Source organism: Hemicordylus capensis, chromosome 3, assembly GCF_027244095.1.
Source record: "Hemicordylus capensis ecotype Gifberg chromosome 3, rHemCap1.1.pri, whole genome shotgun sequence".
In the NCBI taxonomy this organism is placed as follows: domain Eukaryota; kingdom Metazoa; phylum Chordata; class Lepidosauria; order Squamata; family Cordylidae; genus Hemicordylus; species Hemicordylus capensis.
The window spans coordinates 97,222,934-97,250,022 of NC_069659.1; the positions used below are offsets into that span (position 1 = coordinate 97,222,934).

Below are 27,089 nucleotides of genomic sequence, written 5' to 3' on the forward strand. Positions count from 1 at the left end.
GGGGATGAAGCCGCTCTGGAAAGAGCAGAAGGTTTCAAGTTCCCTCCCTGGCTTCTCCAAGATAGGGCTGAGAGAGATTCCTGCCTGCAACCTTGGAGAAACCGCTGCCAGTCTGTGAAGACAATACTGAGCTAGATAGACCAATGGTCTGACTCAGTATATGGCAGTTTTGTATGTTCGTACGTAGAGCTGGCCTTGTGGTAGCAAGCATGACTTGTCCCCATAGCTAAGCAGGGTCTGCCCTGGTTGTATCTGAATGGGAGACCTCATGTGTGAGCACTGCAAGATCTTCCCCTCAGGGGATGAAGCCGCTCTGGGAAGAGCAGAAGGTTTCAAATTCCCTCCCTGGCTTCTCCAAGATAGGGCTGAGAGAGATTCCTGCCTGCTACCTTGGAGAAGCCGCTGCCAGTCTGTGTAGATAATACTGAACTAGATGGACCAATGGTCTGATTCAGTATATGGCAGCTTCCTATGTTCCTGTGTCCCTATCACTTGGGGTATTTGTATAAGGTTGCTGTTATTTAAAACTAACAATTCTATTCTGGTTGTACAGTGAAAACCTTGATCAATATTTCATTTGAAAATGGAACAGTGGAGAACTTAGTTGTTGAAAAATAAGCACTATATGCAACTAAACTTCTCTGCTGACAAAGTAAGCCTCAACATAGAAAGTCAGGCCATGTGAAACTTTGGCTTAAATTAAACACAACTTCCAATGTGGGTTAATGGAGAAGAGAAGTGAATTAAAATTAAAAAAAAATTGGGTAGGGAGAATGCATGGGAAATAGTCATTAGAAAAGGAAATTAAAGGTTGGGGTGAAGGTTTAGGACTAAGAAGGCTCTGTAAAATAACCAAAAAGAGAGAAGTTTGAAAAAACCTAAATAGGGGAGGGTGTGTGTGTGTGTAATTGTACATAAAAGTTAGAAAAGAATGGAAGGATGAAAGGACAATTGTATCACGAGGAAGGGGTGGATGTACAAAGTGTGAGATGAAAAAAGTTCCATTCCTGAGGGAGTGGAAGATGAGGAAGAAAAAATAAAACCTGAGAGGGGAGTGAATTTTGAAGAACTTAACCAAGGATCTCAAATTCTTGGCTCTCAGCTGTTTTATTGTTACCCTTAACTCCTTCCTTGGCCAAGACCTATGACATGTGCAGCAGTGCACAGATAACATGGGCACTGGACCCCGTCTACTGTGAGAAGTTACTGCCTGTTTTCCTCATGCTGTCTGTCCAAGTCCTCCTATATGCTCCTCTCCAGTAAAGACTTCTCTCATAGCTTGCTGCCCCTCTCCCTCCATGCACTTGGTTTGATCAGAAACTCCTTTCTGTCAGTTGGAATCATGCCATACCTCAAAGGCACCAGTCTCTAGAATGACTGAGGAAACTTTGCAACCTCGTGGAACAGCCTCACTAACTGTTTCAGACTTGTTTCATGCCTGGAGCAATGTCAGATCCAGAAGAACCCAGGTTCAGTAGGAGAGAGTGGGGTGGGGAGGCAGAGGCAACAGCAACTGAAATGACCATCGGAACCAAACAGGTTGGCTGGGTTCACAGGCACCATTTCTGCTGGGGTTGGTTTTTTTTAAATGCTTTGGTTTAGCTGGCCTCTTTGTTTTCATGTCTTCTATTCTGGTTCCTCAAATAGCAAAGAGATGCCTAAAAAAATCCCACGTAGAATTAATGAAGGGACAGGAGAACAGAACAAGATTAGATTCCGGTGAATTGGATCTCTGTCATGTGGTGGAGACAGACTGGTGCAGCCATCTTGCTTTGTTAAGGGGAGTTTTGATTAGTGAAAGGAGCAGCCCACTGTGCATCACTGTCATGCTGTGCCTCCACCCTGTGTCTCACTGATACATTCCACTGAAGAAATTCATCCAAAGAATTCCCCAGGAAAGAAATATTTCCCTTTCTGGCTCCCACTTTGTACAGAATGAGAATAAAGGGAAGGAAGTTATTGCTGAAAGGGACTGCCCCCCCCCACCACCACAAAAGGGCACTCTGGAGAACATACTTAGTTCTGCCATTTCAGTGCAGTTAAACAGAAGTAGAAGGTCATTGCTCTTGACACACTTAATGCCTCCCTATGTTTTTTCTATAATCAAACGTTTCTATACATTTAATAACTTGCACAGCTCCTTTAGGAATGGAGTTGTGGGTATGGTCAGTAGGAGTAGCTAAAATTGGTACAGGTCAGGGCGTTACTTGTGGATTTAATTACACCACTCCCCTTGCTTTCCCCCCCGCCCCCCATAATTTGAGCACTGCTGTTCAGAGAACTTGGAGAAGGAATGGGGCTTTACCAACTGCGGCTTTACCACTGGGCTTTTCCAGAAGGTGTAAGCAGTGCCTTGGTTATTGCTACCTTCTGCAAAAGCCTACAGAGATGAGAATAAAGAACCATCTCTCCTCTGTTTTCAATGGCAGTGAAGAGGGTGGTTTCTCTTTTATGAAATGGACTTGCTCACTGGTGGGGAGGAAGGACATTTGCTGTTGGTGAGCAGGAATGTGAATTTATTGCATCTTGAATTTATTGAATCTTGAACGTGACTGTATTGGGGGTTAGCTGGCTGTTTCTTCTTAATAAGAAAAATAATGTGGAGCTCCTGTTGAAGTACATTTTTCTGTTTTCATGATCTTTGAGTGCATAGGCAGAAATCAGATAAAATTCTACATTTGAAATAATGTACATTTTAAAGCAAAGGTCAGATCCCACAGAAAGCAGTGCATGTAGGGAAGAAACTTACTTCTTCCACGCTTCAATGACTGTCACACTTTCTCTCCACCCCCCACCCTTTTTTAAAAGTTGTCACTGGCTATTGGGCACTTTGATGATTTTTTCATCTTTGTGCTTAAGTAAACTTTACTTATCTAGTGTTGTGCAATCTTTCACTGGGTCATATGCTAGCTATAACACACTCACCATTTATATGTGAGAAGATCTCCAAACCCACATAATGAGGGTTTGATTTTTGAGTGGTCTTTTAAATAAAGTGCAGTGTTTGTGATATCTTCTCAATGTACATGAATTGTGCCTTTTCAAGCAGGAACCTAATATTATGTCCTGTTCTGTTTTTGTAGCCAATACAGCACAATCTCCATATAAGAAACTCAAAGAGGCCTTATCATCTGTAGAAGCCTTTGAAAAGCATTACTTAGTAAGTATATCATAAATGTGCTACATGTACAAGCTGAAAAGTAAAGTAAAGGCATAAAGTAAATAGAAACTATATTAGGTATATACGTTTGCTACATGTTTATCTGTAGAAGCCTTTGAAAAACACTAAATTTCTGGAGGTAAATGACCTTAAAATAGTGGTATGTTGGTAACCTCCAGGCTTGACTACTGTAATGCATGGAGCTGCCTTGTACATAGGGCTTCCTACATACAAAGTCTACGTGGACCGGAAACTGCAAAGTGCTCATTATTACTTACAAGACCCTTAACGGCATGGATCCAGGGTATTTGAGAGTGTGCCTTCTTTGCTGTGAACTCTCCCATCTATTAAGATCATCTGGGGAGTACAGTACGGTTACCGCTGGCTTATTTGGTGACTATTTGGGACTGTTTTATATTGGTATTTTAACTCATGTGCACCACCTAGGGATGCACATGTCAGGCAGTACATAAATATATGATAAATAAAATTCTTTTCAGCATAATAAGTATGTTATTGCATGCTAATTTTAGAAATAGCATGCAACATACAGATCACTTCTAATATACTGAATATAAGGAGCCTAACATTTGGAGCTTGGATAATTACAGTTAAAAATATTGTTCAAGGCAATCTTTATGTATGAGATCTATAACTGAATTGTAAATGTAACTATAGAACCAAACTAATACCAACTTAAAATTAGTTTGCTTTAAAAACAAGCATGAATGCACATTCCCTCTCCTCTTCTCTGGATTTCTGGCTTTTCCTGCCTTCAAAGTACCTAGTCATTCAATACTGAGAATGGTGTGTTCTCCATAAACCTTTAATTTGAGCCCAGACATGAGTATTTTGACAGTATGTCAAATGTGATCTGGAGATCAGGCAGTGTGATTATAAAGAGAAGAATAATTCATGGAAGGGCCAGCACAGCCTGTGTCCATTATTTTTTAAAATATTGAGTCCCATTGTGAAGTTTGCAGCTGTAGCCAGAAATGCACAACTTTTACAGCAAAGCACCATAATAATAGTCTTTGGTTGTGCTTGTATCAACTAAACGTCTAGGGCATTAAACTGTTTTAATGTTTTGTATTGTGTTAATTGTTTGTACACCTAGAAACTGATGTATGGAATGGCATAAAATATAATACAATATGTTTCTCAATGCAAAGTATAACATGAAGTGCATAAATATGTTCTAGAGCAATGATCTGTTACAATATGGTTTGCCCTAAAAACTTTGTCTTCTCTGATGTAGGATCTTTCCCATGCCACCATTGACATGTACAAAAACATTGGAAGAAACCGCTCAGCAAAGCTGGTTGGAAAGGATCTGGCAGAGTTTTATATGTAAATAAAGTTTTTTAAACTGTCTGTTATAAAAGGGACATTTTAGTCTTAAGCATTTTTGACATGTTTTGCAAAATAACTACTGCTAAACAGTATTACCACTAGATTAACCATTTAACTGTTTTATCAAAGATATTTGCCCCAAATAGCTATCAGCTGTCCAAATAGACCCATTTCCCCCCACCCCCGTAATTTTGAGACCGTATTGAAGTGGGAAATGTTCTGTAATTTAGAAATGCTCAGTAGGCAATAGTTGGAATGTTTTTCGCTGTGGGTGGGGGAGGAATCTGTGGTTCAGGTGGAATGAGATTTTCTATTACAGTGCTTTTGAAAACTTATGAGCTGAAAAGTGACATTCGCCATAAATTGAACAATCTACTATAATACACATTGAACATTACAGTATTAATTTAATTACTGGTTACCTGTTTTATGAACATCTTGTTTGTAGCAGGGATTATTTTGTGGGGAAGAGGTTTATATGATGATAAACTGTGAACTGATTTTATGTCTATCTCCCCACCCCCCTCCCTGCTTACTCTTCTAAAGGAAGAAGATGAGTCCCCAAAAGGCTGAAGTTTATCTTCAAGGAGCATTAAAAACCTATCTTGCTGAGGGCTGGGCACTGCTTATTACACATACGCGGAAGCAGCTAGCAGAATGTCAGAAACACCTTGGACAAATTGAAAAGTATCCTTCAAAAGAAGTGGAACACTTTAGATTGGTAAAAGCTAAAGACTGGTAAAAGCTAAAGTACATTTGGCATAGCAAAAGTGCACATTCCATGGATTGCATACAGTAATTAAGAAACCTTAGCTCTTACTCAAAATCAATTTCATGGTTTTTCTCAAGTTAGCAGTTTGAGCTCCCAGATTTTATATATATATGAACGTCAGAGGGGCACTTAAGCACCTGTACAGGATATGTCCTTAACAAACACTGCCTGCTTTCTGCCCAGTGATGTGGAGTACAAGAATGCTGGAATGAGGGAGGGAGATTTACACACAAGATCAGTGAAAGAGACAGGCCAGATTTATTGGGGTTTATTTATTGGGGCTTCTATTTATTCAAATAGAAGCTATTGTTTGGTAGCGATAGGAAAGAGGACTAGTTAAAACAAGATGTGAGAGGGCTAAGACAGACCAAATGTAGAGGCAGTGGTGTAAGATTAGGTGGTTGAATAATGGTGCTTGAAATAATCTTAAGGAGCAGGAATGGACAAAAACAAAATTTAGATGGGCCAGTAGCCCAGCTGTCAATGTTCTATGAGAGATGTATATCAGGAATTTGATAAGAGATTCTATTAAGCACTGAATGAGGGAAGAACCTGTTACAACACATGGGACAAGACTCAAATGTACTAATGGACCTTTGCAGTAAGGGCTAACCTATGCACAGATGTGAGAACAATACAAACAAGGACAAGCTTGTAATGCAAAATAGTCAACATTGATTAAGAGCAATCAAATACATAATCTTATTTGGGGAATCAGTCAAAAGTCTCTAACTATAATATTATCGTGGGGAATCCAATAGACTAAACTCACTTGCATGGAGATTAACAGAAAAGTTATACATTCAGTAATAACCATTGGAATGAATGGGGTAATCATAGAGTTTTGGGAGGTGCAATTCCTAGTGAGTCTTTATTGTAAAACTAGCTGCTAGCTTGGCAACACTAAGTGAGGATAGTTTTTGAGACAGTTTGGAATTAATTGACAAGAAAAACAGTGAATTGGGGGAACAAAGTGATTGGAAAAGGAAGAGAAAGGCAAAACAAATTAATGGAGCTGCGATTGAGGTAGACCAGGTGACTTAAATCTGCAGTGGCTGCATGCTAGGTCAAGAAAGCTGGGGAGGTCAGGGTTAGAGAACAGATGTGAGAGAGTAATTCTCCTGAATTAGTTACTATAATTTGGGATGTTAGCGAAATAGGTCGGGATGGAGATTTCCCCCCAAAGAATTTAGACAAACTTATGACATAGATAGAGAAACATTTGTGAATAAAGATCTCCACTGTGCTTCAGCTTGCCACATCCTTAACAAAGAGAGTCCCTAGCCATAGACTCCACTGTACTGGTATAAGACAGAAAAGAGACGGAAGGACGGGGAAAGTGAACTACTGTCCTAAAATGAGTGATTGTGAGAAGGAGCTATATCTATCTGTCCTGCAGCTTGTCTGGGCTGGAGTGATGAGGGTTGGTGGTCCGCTTGGTGAGGGTGGTCCGCTTGGTGACTCCAGGCAGCTAGGTTAGCAGTTTGTGAGGGATTGAGGCCCCCCAAAATAGTTATTTCAGCTCTTTGAATTGGAGATTCCCAGGATTGGGAGTCTCTAGGACTCATATACACACACACACACACACACACTCTCTCTCTCTCTCTCTCTCTCTCTCTCTCTCTCTCTCTCTGGGCTTTGCAATGAGGTGGATGGTCAAGAAATGAGAATCATGGTGGCTGCAATCCCTGGGAAACAGCTGTGTGGATGCTGGGTGACTCCTGGATCTGTCAACTGTACCAAATATTCGTTCTAAGGGGTGGGTTTTTAATACTCTGCTAGACAGAAGGGTTGAGCACCTTACTCCGAATCAGGAAGGTGAGTAAGTGAGTAAAAGTGCTTATTCAGGAAGCGTGAATAAAAATTTCCTATCTGACTATTGATTGAGTCTATTATATGTGGATCGTGATCCATTGCATTAATAAAGAATGGGTTCTGCGCCTGTGCAGGGACCTCACGGACTGATTGACTAGCTCCTCGTGCTGCCCACAACTGCCCTGCACGTGATCGTGCTACCGTTAAACAAGGCAGTTGGGGCGTTATTCTCTCAGTTTCTTTTAGACCGCCATTGCGTCTAAACCTCAAATCAGATTGCTCCTTGAAATATATATTTAAAATAAGAACTCACGGTAAAGACTCGGAACGGATTAGGAAGGCATACTGGTACTAGACTTCAGACTGTATTTAAGAACATGGATTTGGATATTCCCTAATAAACGCGGAGATCAGTGAGTCTCTCCTGAATTGCGAGAGTTTGCTACCTTACTGTTAGCCTTCGGGCTGATCAGGGACTATGGTGTCAAAGTCGGCAACAAAGGCAACATTTAAGAGGTGTACTAACTGCCGTGCTAAATTACCATCTACCAATACACACAACACCTGTTTGCTTTGCCTGGGAGAACAACACAACCCAGCCAATTGCAGGATCTGCTGCTCTTTCTCAAAGCAGACTCTAAAGAATTGGGCGCTGAGATTGCGGGCGGCACTTTATGAAGATGCACTCAGACCCCCGACACCAAGACCTTCGACGCCAAGGTCGGTGTCGAGTGAGACAATTTCTTGTGAAGAGGTGCCTTCGTTAGTGGACTCTGCAAATACGCAATCGAAAGCCGCAAGAACTAGGTACATCCACAATATCGTGTTCGACATTGAAGGCACCATACAGGTCGGTATCGACAGCTACCACATCGAAAGGGGTGCAACCTTCGATGCAGCATCGTTCAGCGATAAACTTGACTCCAGCAAGGACCCTCATTCAATCTCCAGCAGCAACGCCTCTAAGTACTTATCGCCCAGAGGAGTTTATGGACTTTGGAGAGGGGACATTGGATGAGGAGGTAGCATTACCTAAGGCAAGAACTTCACTGATGGAGCTACTTGAATCTAGTGAGGGCATGCCATCGGGTTCAGCCTTCCAAGGCTTCACTAGTCCAGAGACGGCAGAGCACTTGGCCACTACTGAGGTACCGAAAACTCCTTCTCTGTCACCTGTGAAGTCACAGACGCGGGTGCAGGAATTATGCTGCTTAGTCTCCGCTTCGATGAGCCCAATTAGACTTTTGATGGCCCCGACGGCAGAACGTCACGGTCTCACGAGGCCAATGCCTATTTTTACGCGCCCTAGTGTGAGTTACCCGATTTATTCAGCCAAAGCCGCGACAATGGGAGGTGGTCACATCACGCACACTTGTGGGTTCCAACATAGTCCTGAAGTGATTTACCCACCAGATTACCCAGAGTATAAAGTTTGGAAGGCGCAGCAGGAACTACGGTGTCACCAACCAGTTCAGCTGTAGCTGCTACAGCAACCAAGAGACCAACAGCTTCCATCAGAACCTTTGTTGTCCACTGTCCCAGCACCAAGGACTGTTTTGCAAGGAAAGTCAAGAGCATTGTCCGCGGCTCCAAACGATTTAGCCCCTAGAAATACTGTTGCCCCTGGGAGCACTGTTTCGACTCAAAACACCTCGCCAGAGGGTAGTGACACAGACACCTCTTATCGAACTGACACTGAGGGGGACAGCATACCTGAACCTAGGAAGCCTGACCCCCCCGGCAGAAGTGGCACCTAAGACTTCCATTTCTCCAACAGAGGAGTTGAAAGCGTATCACGCTCAGATATGGGATATGGCGGAGGCTTTGGGCCTCGAGATTAAGCTGCCTGAATTGGATCTTAAGGATCCCATTTATAATATGATGGCGAAAGCAAAGCTTACCCACCCTGTGTCTCTCCCAATGTTAACGGCAATTTCAAAGGCAGCACAGTCTGCATGGGAAGTGCTGCAGACGTCTACGGATACTTCGAGAAAACTGGAAGGTTTATATCGGATACAGGAGGAGGAGAATACCTACCTGATGGAGGCACCCAGTCCCGAACTCGATAGTTGTGGAGTGCGCATCTTTGAAAGGTGGTCAGCGACACACAACCCCTGCTGACAAAGAGGGTAGAAAGCTTGATGTTCTGGGGCGAATGGTGTATGCCACATCTAGTCTCGCTGTCAAATAGCTAATTACTTTGCCTGTATGATGCATTACGCGCACCACCTCTGGGTTGTATTCTTCCAGGACTCGCCAACAATGTCTTCTGATGATTTCCAGAAGGCACTGGCACAAACCTATGAGAAAGCAACGGTTGTCACTAGGCACTTGCTTAGTACTTTTAAACACCTGGCAGAAACAGAATCGCGGGCCATGGCCACAGCTGTATCTCTATGTCGCCATGCATGGCTCAGATCAACAAACCTACAACCTGAAATGAAGGATAAAATAGAGCACTTACCTTTTGATGGAAAAGGGTTGTTTGCAGAGTCTACGGATGACACGATGGAGTTGTGGAAAAAGATGAAATTAATGGCCAAGTCCTTCATGGCGGCTACAACTTCGACAGGACAGCAATCCCGTCGTCGCACCTATGGGAGACAGCAGAACCGTTATTCTTATCGGTAGGATAGGAAGGAGTATAGAAAGCAGAATAGACCTTACCAAAGAAATAAGCCCTATTACCAGAAATCAAAGGGCCAGAAACCAACCAGAGAGCAGACAAAGCAGTTTCTTTGAAGTTCAAGTCCATCCACAGCATGAGCACATAGTAACACCAAGCCCAAGCATGGCACCACATAACATCAGACAATTGGGTACTGAAAATTATAAACTCTGGATACGCAATAGAGTTCAAAGCTTTGCCACCTTTTCAGGGTATGAAATGCACCAAATCAACTCAGGTGTTACTGGAGGAAGTGGAGGTGCTACTCGAAAAGCGCGCAATTGTGCAGGTGCAGTGGATGGACAGAATGAGGGGTTTTTACTCCAGATATTTCCAAATCCCCAAGAAGGATGTGGGGATTCAGGCGATAATGGACTTGAGAGATATAAATAGCTATATAGACACAAGGAAGTTCAGGATGATTACTCTGCAAGGAATATTACAATTCCTGATGAAGGAAGAATGAGCTGTCACTCTGGATCTGAAGGATGCTTATTTCCACATAGGGATTCGCGAGAAGCATCGAAAGTACCTTCGGTTCATGGTGGGCAATACAGCGTACCAATATGTGGTTTTGCCATTTGGTCTCTCTACGGCCCCACGTTTATTTACAAAGGTGATGGCAGTTGTTGTGACATTCATAAGAACAAAGGGTATTGTGGTATATGCCTATTTGGACGACTGGCTCATTGTAAACAATGACAGAGAAAAGTTACTTTTGCAGATGCACCTTGTCCTACAGCTCCTGTCCACCTTAGGAATCAATGTAAATTGGAAGAAATCAAATTTGGTCCCTCAAAGAATGGTGGATTACATAGGGGCGGTACTGAATATGGAAGAAAAGAAAGCTTATTTGCCAGAATCCAGATACCAACAGGTCAGAGAGCTGTTGTTCTTGTTCAAAAGAGTGCCACGACAACCAGCGGAGTCCGTTCAGAGGATGTTAGGGTTAATGGCATCTTGCAACACGACTGTGGCCAATACCCGTCTTCATATGCGCGACCTCTAGTTGTGGTACCTACGGAATTTTCGCCCAAACCTGGACAACCAGAAGAAGTTGTTGCTCATTCCAGATCATGTGTTAGAATCACTCCAGTGGTGGACCCAGCACAACAATCCACGTGCGGGGATAGCGTTCCAACTCAGGGCACCAACGTGATGGGTCACGACGGATGCTTCCCTTTGGGGTTGGGGGTTGCACTGTGGCCGTCATCAAGTACAGGGTCAGTGGACCCAGGAGCAGAAACGCAAGCATATAAATTACCTGGAGCTACTAACAGTGTGTTTGGCATTGAAAGCCTTCAGACCCCAGTTAAAAAGGGAAATGGTGCAAATAAATCTGGACAATACAACCGCCATTCTTTATTTAAACAAGCAAGGAGGGATGGTGTCCCGCTCCCTGTGTCAGCTGAGCCAACGGATATGGCACTGGTGTGTTGCACAAGAGGTAACGCCAGCAGCACTATATATCAAGGGGGAGGACAATATTCAGGCGGACGACCTGAGCTGGAGGTTGCATCTCAACCAACATCATGAATGGGAGATAAACAAGAGGTACCTCAAGCCAATTTTTCAAAAATGGGGCTGGCCGGAGATGGACTTGTTTGCGACTGCTGCGAACAAAAAATGTCAGAGGTTTTGTTCGCGTGCAGGACATGGCAAGGGCTCTCCAGGCGATGCATTCCAGCATCGTTGGACCACAGGTCACTTCTATATGTTTCCTCCGCAACCACTGATAGCCAGGATGCTGTCGCAAGTACTCAGGGATGGAACGAGAGGGATCCTGCTGTCACCATGGTGGCCCAGGCAAGCATGGTTTGCACTCCTACTAAGGCTATCTCATGGGCAATACCACCGGTTTCCAAATTACCCAGACTTGTTGAGTCAAGCCCACGGAATGATACTGCACCCGCAGCTAGACACGCTAAAGTTGACAGCTTGGCGGGTATGTTACTGAACAAAATATTACTTAATAGGAAACTGTCAACCAGACGTAATTATGCAACTAAGTGGCAAAGGTACAAGATCTTTGCTAGGCAGTGGGGGTTCTTCCCTAGGAGAGCTTTGGTCAAACAAGTCCTACTCTATATGACTACACTAAAGACGTCTGGGCTTGCGAATGCCTCTCTCCGAGTGCATTTGGCAGCTATCTCATCGGAGCATAGAGGTTGGGATAGGACTACAGTTTTTTCACATCCCACATGTTAAAAGTTCCTGAAAGGGCTAAATAACTTATTCCCACCGTGGCAGCGGCCCTTGCAACAGTGGGACCTGACATTGATTTTGAATGCCCTGACAGACCAACTGTTTGAGCCTCTAGCTAAGGCCACGTTGAGGATAATTACATTGAAGACAGTATTTTTTATTGCGCTTACGTCGGCGCGGAGGGTAAGTGAATTGGCAGCAATGCACGCTGATCGGCCTTACATCCAGATATACCCACAAAAAGTCATAATGCACCTAGACCCGGGTTTTAGGCCAAAGATAGTGACAGACTTTCATATAAATGAGGATATTGTGCTACCTGTGTTCTTCCAGAGTCCTCACTCACAATTAGAAAGGTGCATGCACTCCTTAGATATGCGATGAGCGTTGCTGCACTATCTACAAGCTACCAAGCCGATACGAAAGACGAACAAGTTGTTTGTACTTTACAGAGGAAAGACTAAGGGCGCTTCAGTTACACAGCAATGTCTTTCCCAGTAGATAACGCGAACCATAAGGATGGCATATAACTCTCAAGGGGTTGAACCCCCGAGTTCCATCAAGGCCCATTCTACGAGAGCGTATGTGGCCTCAGCTGCGAATCTGGATGGGATGCCAATGCCAGATATCTGTAAGGCAGCTAATTGGACATCATGTCATCTATTTCTGAAGCACTATGCACTGGACATTCAGCAAACAAAAGATGCAGAGTTTGGCCGGAATGTTCTTAAGAGGGTCCTGCCTTGATGACCCGCCGCCAAGAGGGATAGCTGGCTAGTCACCCATTCTTTATTAATGCAACGGATAATGATCCAGATAAACAGGTTGCTCACCTGTAACAGATGATCTGGAGGTGATCCGTTGTATTCATAATACCCGCCCAACCTCCCCGCAAAATCAAGGCCGGTAATGCAACAAAAAGATACAGAACAGATCGTCAATAAAGCAATCGCTGGCGGTCTGCAGAAACTGAGAGGATAACGCCCGAACTGCCTTGTTTAACAGAAGCACAATCACATGCAGGGCAGTTGTGGGCGACACGAGGAGCTAGTCAATTGGTCTGCGAGGTCCCTGTGCAGGCGCAGAACCCATTCTTTATGAATACAATTGATCATTTCCAGATCATCTGTTACAGGTGAGCAACCTGTTTTTATTACATTTATAAACCGCCCCATCCAAAGGCTCTGGGTGGTGTACAACAACTTTGAATCTCCCAAAACAGCTTCTATTGTTTTGGGAGATTCAGATAGGCTGAATCACCTGGGGGTAGAGGCCACTATAGGTGTGGGGCTCACCCTTTAAGATTTGATCTGATCATGAGGTTCTTGTCCTCGGGGCTAATTCAGTCACTAGTAGGAAGTAGTTTTCAGGACAGGGAGGGGGGCGGGGGAGATTGTTCTGCTGAGGAATATCTTTACTTGTGATCCCCTTTAATTTCCTGGGGGAAGGTATTTTAGTATATGCATACCAAATGTATGTGTGGTTAGTTTCCTCCTAGGGTTGGTCTTAGTCCTTAAATCAAAGACCGATTAGCCCTTTTGTTTTCAGTGACAAGCATGTCACCGTGGGCAGGGCGGGGGCAGAATGTGAGGAGGTTGATGCCCAACCTGCTCGCATTCCATTACAAAGTGTGTGTATGTACACAAGCACATATATGTTTTGGTCTGTGGTGATGCCAATTTGGATCTGAAAAGTCCTGTACTTCCTGGAAGACCCATAAGCATGTAGTTTGGGCTGGAAAGGAGCTTACTCCTAACAGATCCTTATGTTTTTAATATTTTCTATTTAGGTGTTTTCTTAATAATGGGTTAAGAAATTGAACCATGTAAAATAGAAGTATTTAAGTAAAGTTCTGGAATGTTACTTGTTTTGCTGTGTATACTTTCATTTCCTACAGTCTGGCATGCTTTAAAATGGTAAACAGTCCTTTGCCATGCAGACGACTCTGCATACAACTGTCTTCTAAATTTGTCTCTGTCCTGTCTCCTTGTCCTTGAAAAATCTAGACTTTATTTGTTTTGTGTACCAGGAGGATCTCCTGTTGCAGCCCTGTAATCTGTCATTCACCTGTGGTGAGTCACAGTTGCTCTCAGCCAGCATCCAAATGACAAATTATCCAGTCATCAGGTGGCATTACAGAGGGTACAGCACTCCTCCTTTTAATCTGAGAGAGAACCAAGATGCCTAGGGCCCTGTGTTTCACACCCCTGGGCAGCTCTATCCTGGCTGAACATATGGCTCAAGAAAGCTGGGAGTGTCCCTTGTTGCATTGGACTTCCACACATGATGCAGTCCTGCTTGATTTCCCCCTTTTTAAGGGTGCTGCTCAGTTTCCTTGGGCTCACAGTTGGGAGATCCTTGAAAGTCTTCCAGAGAACAGGCAGCAGTAGAGGGTGGCACAGAGTGGTTGGTGACCAGGACAGATAATTAACTGCCGTCTCAGTAAATTGGTTCCAAGGTGGTCCTATTCATTCTCAATTTTTCTCAGTTTAATTGCTTTAACTAGATAGAAGTCATGTTGGCATACATTTCATGCAAAGTATCCTTAATGCCAGTTGACAGAAGGGGATATGATAGAACTATTAGTACTATACAGGATAATTTTTAAATGCCGTGTGAGGTGCTTATGTGTTAGAATTATTGCATAGCTACTCCATAGACCTATTGGTAGAAAAAACTACTCCATAGTCCTATTGGTAGAAAAAACTATTCCGATACATAAAGAATAAGAATGAATTTTATCCTTTTGTATCAGAGCACCTTTATGTATAGTTTTTTTTCTCCACACCACCTTAACTCTATGCTAGTTATCTGCAAACAAGCAGCCTTTTAGCTGGTGACAGTAACTTAACAGAAGAGGAGCGCAAACACTTCTGCCAAGAAATATTAAATTTTGCCAAACAGCCCTCAGATGGTGAAGGTAAGGCTTCTGAAGATGGCTCACGTTTTACAATAAGCCTGTTGGATTATGTAACTTGTTTTTTAAAGAAACTAGTGAGTTCATTTCTTACTTTAAGAAGCAAAGCAGTTTCACTACCACATACCAAGATTTCACCTTTTGATGGAAACAAATTTCTGTGGATGTTTGCCTTTTTTAATTGCTTCATTTGCTGCCCTCTTTCTGACTGCCCTCTTTCTGTCTGAACTCAGTTGATGATACGTAACTTCAGATAGTAATTATAAAGCTGGATATGCTAGCTTGAACCAGAGAGTGTGTGTGTGCTGTGATCCATGGAAGCATAGAAAGCTTGCAAAATGTGGTTAGACTTCCTAAGACTTTTAGCTGTCATTTTCATCACGACAGAGGTCCCTAGCCCTGTGGTTGCAGAGAAATGCTTGACAGTGGTTGCTTGAGAGATGCCTGCTGAAATATTGGAACTCGGAGAGGTGGTTGAACATGATTTCCAGTGGTTGGGAGAAAGTACCTGAATTGCCCCTTCTCCCTCTCCATGACAGGCATCAGCAGAATAAATTGTGCAAAATAATATGAATAGCAGAATAAGTTATGCAAGAGAAGATAAATTGTGCTTAATTCTCATACAGATTTTACTGTTTAGCACAAAAATTTTATTGCTTTGTGATAGAACTCCCCCACCCCACCCCATGCAGAACATACATAACCCTGATTTTAATTCATGTTACCTGCACCCTGCTCTCAATATGCTTCTTTAGTCAGGCAAAAGGAATATAATTTGACTTGGATGTAATGTGTGGGTTAAGTGGTCCCAAATACTTTGTTAGGTAGGTCCTTAAATGTTGCCTTCTCTGAGTCTTAGGATTCACAAAAGTGTGCTGCAGCTAGATTCTTATAATTAAGTATACTGATCTTGACAAAGGGATATATTTCCAATATCACTAAATTTTAAATATTGGATGAATAGAAACATTGCTTTGGTGGAAGTGATATAGCCAACAGCGTATAATATAAATTGCATTTTTATTTCCAGGTGAGAAAGTTGTACTCTCCATGCATTCCTTCGCACAGTTGAAGAATCTACATTTTGATCCTCCTAATGCTGTGGTCCATGTGGGTGGAACACTGTCCATTGAACTGACGTTGGCAAACCAAATGCCCATCCCAGTGAACGTGGATCAAATTGCTATCAATGTCCATTTCAGCATTGAAAAGAATAGCTACCGGAAGACAGCTGAATGGCTCACAAAACACAAGACTTCCAATGGTATTATCAACTTTCCAAATGAAGTTGTGGGGATCTCTCTCTCAAGAAGTAGCTTGCCAATGCTGGAGTTGTACGAGATGTATGAAAGGAGTCCTTCGGATAATTCTCTGAATACAACAGGCATCATCTGCAAAAATGTGCATATGCTGTTGCGAAGACAGGAGAGCACCTCTTCTCTGGAAATACCTCCAGGACTGACGCTGGAGGATGGTGCCCACATGTTAAAATGTAGCAATTTAATACTGGAACCAGGGGTCAATAAAATAACTTTCAAAATCCAGGTATGTTTTTTAATATAGAAGGCACATTATAATCAATATTGCTTTCTAGCATGGTTTTGCAACTTGGCTGCTTCCTCCCTCAACCTTCTTGCATCTGACCGTCACCTATCTGAAGAAAGGCTGCCAGCTGTGTCAGGGTTAGGGTTCTGTGACATGGGTCTATAAAACTTTAGGATTACTCATTTAAATCATTATTTTCAGTTCTTGTCATTTCTCTCATCCAGCTGTTTCATTGTCAAACATTCTACAGAAAAGGTAAGTGTTTGATTTTGGTAAAACTTGCTCAGAACTAGTCATAAGATGTTTTAAGATGCTGAGGTGCCATTGAAATTTTTTGGAATAGATCAATGATGTGCAAGTGGAAGGAAGCTTGCAAAAGAGAAGTTCAACCTCTCTTCCCCACTGCAGCCCCCTGAAAAGCAGGTGATCCTCAAGAACAGGATGGCATATGGTGCAGTGGTGGGGTGGGGGTAGATATGCCAAAATCAAGCCCTCCCTCCCTTTCTTTAATTTGCAGCCTGCTGGTTCTAAGGGTGTGACTACCATGTCAGAGCTCATGGTTCATAGTATATGTGAACTATGCATAAGGAAAAATTAGAATTTAAGTGAGTAAAACTATGTAAGGGTGACTGGGCAGTTTTTCCTGGTTCCACCTGCTGGGCTTACTGCTCAGCCTATGTAGGAAGGCTGCCAGTGGCGGCAGGCCCGCCACTGGTGGGGGTCGCCACCGAAGGGGCGATACCAAAGGGGGTTGCCCCTTTGGGGGAGCCACTTCAGGGGAGAAACGAGGGCGAGGGCTGGACACTTTGTCCAACCATTTGTATAGAGGGAGGCATTCAATAGTGGGGCTTCTATTCAATCAGTTTTAAGTTGTGCTGAGGTTGGGTTGAAGTTGTAATGTGTGTGGGTTTGTCTGGAGATGGGGAGCCAGGGATTGCCTTCGTTGAAGGTGGGGCAGCTATTCCTGTGGTGGTGGGGAATAGAAGAAGAAACGCTGGCAGGTCAGCAGCCTGCTCCAGGGGAAGGGTGGTCAGAAATCTAATAGCTGTCCCCCTTTCTGGCTGCCCTGCCAGCTCTTTGACCTCGGGGAGCACTGCCAACATCCCACATAACCTTACCTTGCTCCTCTGCAATGCCAGGTCGGTCCAAAATAAATCAGAACTCATCCATGATTTGATCATGGATGAAGGGGCCGACCTGATGTGTATTACTGAGACTTGGTTGGGGGAGGCTAGTGGTCCAGTTTGGTCCCAGCTTCTCCCGCCAGGATATTCTGTAGAGGAGCAGGTGAGGGGACGTGGGCAGGGAGGTGGAGTGGCTGTGGTCTATAAGGATAACATTTTCCTTACCAGGGTCCCTGTTAGGGTATCGGACCATATCAAATGTGTGTACTTGAGTTTGGGGACCAGGGATAGATTGGGACTTCTGCTGGTGTACCGATTGCCCCGCTGCCCAGCGGAATCCCTTACTGAGCTCACGGACTTGGTCGCGGAACTTGCGTTGGAGTCTCCCAGACTTTTGGTGCTGGGGGACTTCAATGTTCATTTTGGGACCAATTTGTCCGGGGCAGCTCAGGAGTTAATAGTGGCCATGACGACTATGGGCCTATCCCAAGCGGTCTCTGGATCGACGCATATTGCAGGTCACACGCTTGATTTGGTCTTTTATTCTGATCAGGGTGGTGTTCTGTGGGTAGGGACTCCTACGATTTCCCCATTGTCATGGACGGACCACCATCTAGTTAAGGTTGGACTTACAACCACTTCCCACCTCCGCGGGGCGAGGGGCCTATTAGAATGGTCCGCCCGAAGAGGTTACTGGATCCGGTAGGATTCCAAGACGCCTTGGAGGGATTTAATGTTGGCTCTGCTGGTGATCCTGTTGATGCCCTGGTTGAGAACTGGAACAACTTGCTCACCAGGGCAGTAGACACGATTGCTCCTAAGCGTCCCCTCCAACCTGCTTCAAAATTGGCCCCTTGGTATACGGAAGATCTACAGGGGCTGAAGCAGCAAGGTAGGCGACTGGAGCGCAAGTGGAGAAAAACTCGACTCGAGTCCGACAGATTACGACATGGAGCACATTTAAAGATCTATGCTCAGGCGATACGTGCAGCAAAGAAGCGGTTCTTTTCTGCCCGTATTGCCTCTGCGAGTTCACATCCAGCGGAGTTGTTCAGGGTTGTGAGGGGACTAGTATCTGCTCCCTCTCCCTTGAACCAGAATTTGGAGGCATCAGTTACCCGCTGTGGTGTGTTTAATGAATTTTTCGGAGACAAAATCTCTCGGATTCGGGCCAACCTAGATGGAGACTCCACAATTAATTTGATGTCTGAACTGGAGGTGTCCGACAACTCCTCTTATACGATTCGACTGGATCAATTTCAGTTTGTGACTCCTGAGGATGTGGACAAGCTGCTTGGAGCAGTGAGGCCTACCACTTGTCCTCTTGATCCTTGTCCAACATGGCTTGTTCTATCTAGCAAGGAGGCTGTTGTAAGCGGCCTGGTAGAGATCATAAATGCTTCTCTGAGGGAGGGCAGGATGCCTCCTTGTCTTAAGGAGGCAATTATTAGACCTCTTCTAAAGAAGCCTGTGTTAGATCCCTCAGAGTTGAGCAATTATAGGCCAGTTTCCAATCTCCCATGGCTGGGCAAGGTAATTGAAAGGGTGGTGGCCTCTCAGCTCCAGGCGGTCTTGGAGGAAACTGATTATCTAGATCCATTTTAAACTGGTTTTCGGGTGGGCTATGGGGTGGAGACTGCCTTGGTCAGCCTGATGGATGATCTCCAATTGGCAGTGGACAGAGGAAGTGTGACTCTGTTGGTCCTCTTGGATCTCTTGGCGGCTTTCGATACTATCGACCATAGTATCCTTCTGGAACGTCTGAGGGGGTTGGGGGTGGGAGGCACTGTTCTACAGTGGTTCCGCTCCTACCTCTCGGACAGATTCCAGATGGTGTCGATTGGAGATTGTTGCTCTTCAAAATCTGAGCTTAAGTATGGTGTCCCTCAAGGCTCCATACTCTCTCCAATGCTTTTTAACATCTACGTGAAACCGCTGGGAGAGATCATCAGGGGATTTGGAGCTGGGTGTTACCAGTATGCTGATGACACCCAGATCTACTTCTCCATGTCAACTTCTTCAGGAGCTGGCATATCCTCCCTAAATGCCTGCCTGGAAGCAGTAATGGGCTGGATGAGGGAGAATAAACTGAAGCTGAATCCAGATAAGACGGAGGTACTTATTGTGCGGGGTCGGAACTCTAGAGACGATGTTGATCTGCCTGTTCTAGACGGGGTCACACTTCCCCAAAAGGAACTGGTTCGCAGTCTGGGAGTACTTCTGGATCAACGTCTCTCCTTGGTTTCTCAGGTTGAGGTGGTGGCCAGGGGTGCTTTCTATCAGCTCCGGCTGATACGCCAGTTGCGCCCGTTTCTTGAGATCAATGACCTCAAAACAGTGGTACATTTGTTGGTAACCTCCAGACTGGACTTCTGTAATGCGCTCTATGTGGGGCTGCCTTTGTACGTAGTCCGGAAACTTTAGTTGGTTCAGAATGCGGCAGCCAGGTTGGTCTCTGGGTCATCTCGGAGAGACCACATTACTCCTTTGTTGATGGAGTTACACTGGCTGCCAATAGGTTTCCGGGCAAAATACAAAGTGCTAGTTATAACTTATAAAGCCCTAAACGGCTTAGGCCCCAGGTATCTAAGAGAGCGTCTTCTTCGCTATGAGCCCCACCGGCCGTTGAGGTCACTTGAGGAGGTCCGTCTCGAGTTGTCACCAACTCGTTTGGTGGCTACACAGAGACTGGCCTTCTCGGCTGCTGCCCCGAGATTGTGGAATGCGCTCCCAGCTGAGATATGATTCTCCCCATCTCTCGCAATTTTCAGAAAACACCTGAAAACACACCTCTTCAACCAGGCTTTTTCAGCTTTTTAAAACTTGTTTTTAAATAGTTCTGAATATTTAATTATTGTTTTATGTTTTATAATTTTGTTTTAATGATTAATTGATTTTAATGGTGTTTTAATCTAAACCGCCCTGAGCCTTTTGGAAGGGCGGTATAAAAGTTTTAATAAATAATAATAATAATAATAAAATAATAAATAATATCTGAATCTGCATCAGCTCCATGGGCATGTTGTTGCAATCGTACAACCATACACTCATTCGTGAACTTTTTAGGAATTTCTTATGATTTGCATAATTATGTACTGTGTAACTATTAAGAAATGCTTTCTCAGCACCAATGTTTTGTTAAATTGTCTTCTGGTAGAAATCTTTTAAGTCCTTCACAGAGGTTTGTTGTGGGTTTTTTTAAATTTCTCACAGGGCAAAGAACCTGGGACATATACACTCAGGCAGTTGTGTATTTCAGTGGGCAAAATGCAGTTTGCCCTTCCTCATATTTATCCAATTGTGCAGTATGATGTCTACTCTCAGGAGCCACAGCTAAAAGTGGAACCATGTACTGGTAGGTAAACACATTAGAATCTGTATGTACCTATTTCTCTTTTTTGATGTCTCAATCTATCTTTGCTCAGTTTGAAATACGTTGGGCAATTTGTGAACACTAACTGAGAGAACTAAATTCTGTGTAACTAGCTTGCTTGTAAGAGGCAATTAAATGGAATGTCAGACTGACTTTGATGGCTTCCTGCAATATCTGAGCAGGTCCTAGGATGTAAAATATAGTTGAATATATGATTTGCCTCTCCTGTCCCCTTCTTCAGTTTTAGGGAGGTTCTTTGAACTATGCTTCAATGCATGACAGAGGATCTTAAATTGTGCCCTGAGATCACTGGATTGTTTGGTGCTTGCTAGGGAACTTGTTGCGCAATTGAATCGTTTGAGAACCATTTGTACAATCGGATGGCAGGCAACGGTGATGGTGGAAAAGTTTTCTCAACTTGGCATTTGTGTATCTGGCACTATAATTTTGAATAATTAAAATACAAAAACTTGACTAACATGAACTTTGGTCAGAATGCAATTGTTTGTTTGTGAGTTAAGCCTAAACTATAAATGATTTCTTGGCCCTATCAATGCATTGTAGCTTTCATGGAACAGTACCATTTAACAAAGTTTCTCTTCACCACCACATTTTTCTTTCTTTCTTCCAGACAGCCTTTTGGCTGGAATTCCTCAGAAGGTAAAATTTACAGTGACTACAGGCCATTACACCATAAAGAATGGAGATGCACTACAACTCAGTAATGCTGATGCCATGCCAATCTTGTACCATCCAGAGAGCAAAGCTGTGATCTATTCAAACACCAGGGGTATGCAGTTTTGGTGCTACATTAAGTTTAGTTGGCCCTTGAGGAAAGTGGAATTCCTACAAATGGAGTATAAAAGAAATGCCAGATCATCTGTGTCTTAATTGTAGGTGTGAAAGCAAAGCACCCTATTTACAGTAGCATCTTATGTCTACTTTACTATAATTTATTTATTTTTTACATTTATATCCTGCTCTTCCTCCAAGGAGCCCAGAGCGGTATACTACATACGTAAGTTTCTCCTCACAACCCTGTGAAGTAGGTTAGGCTGAGAGAGAAATGACTGGCCCAGAGTCACCCAGCTAGTATCATGGCTGAATGGAGATCTGAACTTGGGTCTCCCCGGTCCTAGTCCAGCACTCTAATCACTACACCATGTTGGCTCCTATAATTGTCGTAAGCTTCCAATTACAAGTGTAAGCTATAGCTGTGGAAGTCTGATATGGTGTAGTGAGGGTTGGTGGTAGTCCACCATCTTATACATGGTACTTTACAAGTAATGAGAAGACAGGTCCCTGTCATAGTGAACTCGCAATCTAAAACTCACACAGGGGAGACAATGAAGTGGAAGCAAGAATTGTGGAAGAATATGTGGTTTATTCACAAGCTTAGTTACAGTATGGTGTGATGGATAGCCATTCCTCACAGAAGGGGGCTTGCTGGAATTGTCATCAGAGATGTTGGTGGCCACTGTGGCTGCTCCCAGAGGCACACTAACCCCCAGACCTTGGGGACCTGGTCCATTCCTCCAAGGTCTGGGGGAGCCTCCAGATGGCTGGGGCCGGGAGACTCTGGCAGCTGAGCCACCCCACGCCTGCTTTGCCAAAGCGCCGCTTAAAAAAAAAAAAAAAAAAGTCTCACCGCACCTGAGTGGCAGCTGCGGGGGGGGGGGAGCAGCCCTTTCCCCTTCTCCCCCACTCCCCTGGTGGTGGCGGGGTGGGAGCAGGAGACACGCTGGCCCCATCTGTTCGGGCCAGTGTCTTGAAGCAACTGTGAGGCGTGCCTGCGCAGTTGTGATGTGACGTCACAGGCTTGCAGCAATCTCTAAACCGCACAGGCGCGCCTCAGGAAAAAGGCTGCTCCGCTCCCCGAAGCCACCCCTCGGCTATGGTCAGACTTTTTAAAAAACAGAGCTTTGGTGGGGCGGCTTGTGGCTGGGTGGGCCAGGCGCCCAAATTACCTTGGTGTGCCCCTGGCTGCTCATGCCACATGTTCTTCCTAGATATAGCTGATTTGGTGTTGGTGAGAATCCTCACCGAAAGGGCTTGATGGAGTTGCCCTTCTCCCTTGCCAATGTCTGTGGAGGCTGTGGCTGTTGCATAGTTCTTCCCACAGAGACAGCATGACAGTTTGTAACCTAGTTGGAGAGGGATTCATGGAGCCGTCCTTCTCCCTTGCCAATGCCTGTGGCGTCTTGGGCAGTAGTTTTTCTTTCTGAGAACTGCTTCTCATGTGTTACTATTTCTGTTTGTTCCCCTGCACACACTCTAAAAATGTGCACATTAATTTTAGAAGCTGCCTTAAGGTGTAGCAATCCTAGGAAGAGTTGTCAACATCTCCAGCTTAATCGGAGAAATAAGTATTTGCCCATAAGCCTTAACATTGTTAAAATACCCAATGCAGAGTGAAATCCAAAACCAACCATAGTTAGTTTGCATTGTGTCAGTTTTTCCTAATTGTAGGGATGATTCGGAAGTGTTCAACAAAGTTATTTTAAGCACTGCTTTATTAACATATTCTATGTTGTGACTAACTACTACTTATATCTGCTGATTTTAAAAGTGTATTTGGTGCAAGAATTTCCTCAAAGGGAAACTTCTTCAAGTGCTCATGTATTATCTCTTCCCCGTGCACCCCAAGTGACTTTTCATTAATGACAGGGCTCATGTCAAGCCATTCTGAATTTTCTTTAAACTCAGGGAAATTTACCAGTTTAGTTTATGAGACTATGCTGCGGTCAAAACTTTGAAATTACTCTTTCTTCAAAAAGAGTACATACTGTGAGCATTTTAGGACAGCTAAAAGAACATTCGGTTGGATCTGGAGGTTTTCTTCTGGGGAAAGAGTTCTTTGGATTCAATCCATTGTTACTTTGTTACTTAGTCTGTTGTCTGCATGCTTTTAATAGTGAATATTCATGTTTTCCATTTTGAAGCACAAGCTTTCAGAAGCTTCCTCTGTAGAATACCACGTATTTGAGTGGAAAGATGACTCTAAATTATAGAACCTAACAATTTATATTTCACACAATTATAGAAAGAGAATCCGAAGCATCACTAACTATCCAGTCATCTGAGAAAATAACAAGCATCAGCTTGCCGTTGGCCCCTGCTTATCATGTGATTGCCTTTGAGCTTGAAGTTCTGTACTTACCGTCAACCCCAGTATGTATGATGGAAAATGAGAATCTAGTTAGTAAAGAGCTTCAGAGAAAGAGCAAAGAGAAAGAGTCATCTCACAACTATATGGCTACAATTGATCAAAAAGTAAGCAAGTATGGAGGCTACTTGAAAACTTGTTTTGGCTAGAGAATACAAAAATGGTCAATAAAATGCTGTCAGTAATATTTAATTTTCCTATTAAAAATGCTGGCTACTTTTGAGATGGTGGATGTTGTGTTTCATACTGTAGCTTTAAGCCCTCTTCAGATGTTATTAAACTCGGGATATTGTACAAGAGTACAGCATCCCTGAAAGAGTGCTCAGAACTGTCCACAGTTTCAAGGTTTGTCTGCTTTGACAAAAGCTGTACTCATGGTCACATTCTTCCCATTATTGGAACGCTGAAGTGCTCCAACATTCAGCATCACAGAAATAATCTGACTGCAAGTACAGCTTTTGTGTGTGCGTGTGTGCATGCGCGCATGCCTTTGAGCACATTGGCCTGGGGCTAGGCCTCCTCCCCAGTTTTCTAACATCTGAAGAGGTGATGGTATACTGACAAAATTGTATTTGCATTTTAAAATGACTTAGCATTCTTTTTGACCCCTCTAAGAGATTACTTACATGATAGTACAGTATGTATGCACTACTTGGGCAATGCATTGATGTTAGGGTGAAAACCATTTTACTTTTTTGTTGAAATAAACAAACATATCACTTCCCCAAAACAGAAAAGTCTCCACAAAGGGCTTGTAAGGCCCCATAGCTTCATTCTTGCCCCAGCTACTTATTAAAAAGCAGTTCTTATGTGAATGTTGTACTGATACTACAGAAAGGAAATAATTCTATATCAAAAATGCTTTGGTTTTGACTTGCTGTGTTCTTCTCCATCTCCCCATCCCTGTTCCATGGATACATTCTAGGAAATGTTGCAGCTGTTTGAAATGGGTGGGGGTGGGGGGAGTTTTTAATATTCCAGATGAGTATTTTCATCCTGTTTTCTTGCAGGTAACCATTGATTGTCCATGGTCAATTTACTCCACCATTATTGCACTTACATTCAGTATACCCTTTAAGGCCAAACATTCCTTATTATCGGCAGGCAAAAGGTAACCTACTCCACGTCTCTTATTCATCATAAAGGCATGTCTTATCTCTTCTAAAGCATAGTACTATATGAATGTACAAGGAGATTTGAAGATGTGTGCTCAGACCTGTCCTGAATTCTACCTTCTTTCTTGTGCTTCAAACACAGTTGATTTCTTGGGAGATGGGAGTCTAGACTAAAACTATAATCTGAGTATAATTGTTTGTTTTAATGTAAATTATCATGATTAAGCAGTGAGACAGATAGTTAAAAATGATGGTTTTCTAGCTGGAAAAAAGTTAGGATAAAATATGCTACATATTAGCTCATTGCTATATTAATATATTTATATGTGTGTGTGTCTTTTATTTTTAGGAAATATATACAGGTTTGTGTGCAGAACATGTCAGAAATATCTTTTCACTTATCTGACAGTAATCTAAAAAGTTCTGGAAGTGACACAGAACTAAGTCTTGAATCTCTGAACTCCATTACTGAACAGGTAAATTATCTCAAGTTCATTTATTTCTCTTAGGCACATGAAAGTATGACCTGCAGCTCAATACCTTTGCCATCAGGAAAAGTTAATTCATACATTTTCTGATGTATTTAGATGGCAAATACAGCATGGCTTAGCAATTTTTCAGCAATAACCTTCTGGAGACCTTCCTCTTTCGAGAATACTAATCCTAAATTTGCATCATACATGATCTTTCAACCTGTGATGGTTTACTGAAATAATAATAATACATTTGAGAGGCAGTGTGGTGTAGTGGTAGAGCATTTGATTAGAATCCAGGGGACCTGAGTTCAAATCCCTCTTCAGCCATAAAACTCATGGGGTGATTCTGGGCCAGTCACTTAACTCTCATTCTAACCTACCACAGGATTGTTGTGAGAATAAACATGACCATGTATACTGTTCTGGGCTCCTTAGAGGAAAAACAGGATATAAATGCTGGTGGGGTTCCCGCCCGCCCCCCGCCCCCAATAATACCATTATTGTTTTCTGATTGGGCCTCGGGAGTAGGATACACAGTTACCCCATGATAGTAACTTTGTGGGGTACAAAATTATCCCATGAATAAGTTATTTCATAGTGCAATTGAAGGTTAAATGTTACTAGTGGTCTTTACATTTCTGTAAATTCATTTGACTGATGTTTCTAATTGCTTCCTAGTAATTAGATTACTAGAAGTTTGAATTTTTGAAAAGCCTTTATTAAACCTGCTTTTGTAATATTTGCTCTGTTTAAAGAAACTGTTATTCTATACTTCAGCTAATACTAGGATAGCTGCCTAGAATTTAACAAAAATATAGAATAGAATTTATTGTCTTGCTTCAGTTGCTTTAATAACTCCCTCTTTCAGCATATCTACAGTAAGCAAGCAGTATTTTTTGTATGGGAACTGAAGTGGACAAAAGAGCTTCCCGCATCTTTGCAGTGCCAGTTCTCAATGAGCTTTTGTTCAGCACCTTCTGAAGATCACTTGCTGTCTCTGAAGCCGTACACTTATGAATTCCAGTTGGAAAATTTTTTTGTAAGTCAGTATTTCCTGAATACAGAATAGCTGGATTAGAAAGGGGCAAGAGCTGCCAGAGTGGAAGCAAACCAAAATGCACACACAAAAATCAGTATAGAAGAGACTGTGAGGTCATTCACATGACTGGGTGAGGCAGCAGGTAGGGGTGGGGAAAGGGTGGTTGTACTCACCTCCCCCACTCCCCCAGATGAGTGCTAGTTGTTTCTGGGAGCGCAGACCACACTCCCAGGGGGTCTGTGCTGTGGACTGCAGCACGGAGCTCTGGAGACCCGGACAACAAATCCTGGCCTCTGGGAATGCACTGAATGCACTGTTTTGGGGGGGTTCCCCCAGGAGACAGCTACTCTAGGGATTTGTC

At 43.4% G+C, this 27,089-nt stretch overlaps 1 protein-coding gene across 1 annotated transcript in view; it reads left to right on the forward strand.

Moving 5' to 3' along the window:
• The window catches only part of TRAPPC10 (trafficking protein particle complex subunit 10), a 98,609-nt gene that overhangs the window by 63,536 nt on the left and 7,984 nt on the right, over positions 1–27,089 (forward strand). The window contains exons 10-20 of the mRNA XM_053309625.1: positions 3,084–3,160; positions 4,419–4,510; positions 5,060–5,200; positions 14,781–14,893; positions 15,921–16,435; positions 20,773–20,914; positions 21,564–21,722; positions 23,976–24,205; positions 25,109–25,209; positions 25,563–25,689; positions 26,558–26,728. Coding sequence (XP_053165600.1) covers positions 3,084–3,160; positions 4,419–4,510; positions 5,060–5,200; positions 14,781–14,893; positions 15,921–16,435; positions 20,773–20,914; positions 21,564–21,722; positions 23,976–24,205; positions 25,109–25,209; positions 25,563–25,689; positions 26,558–26,728 — 1,868 coding nt within the window. The remainder of the gene's footprint in view (positions 1–3,083; positions 3,161–4,418; positions 4,511–5,059; positions 5,201–14,780; positions 14,894–15,920; positions 16,436–20,772; positions 20,915–21,563; positions 21,723–23,975; positions 24,206–25,108; positions 25,210–25,562; positions 25,690–26,557; positions 26,729–27,089) is intronic.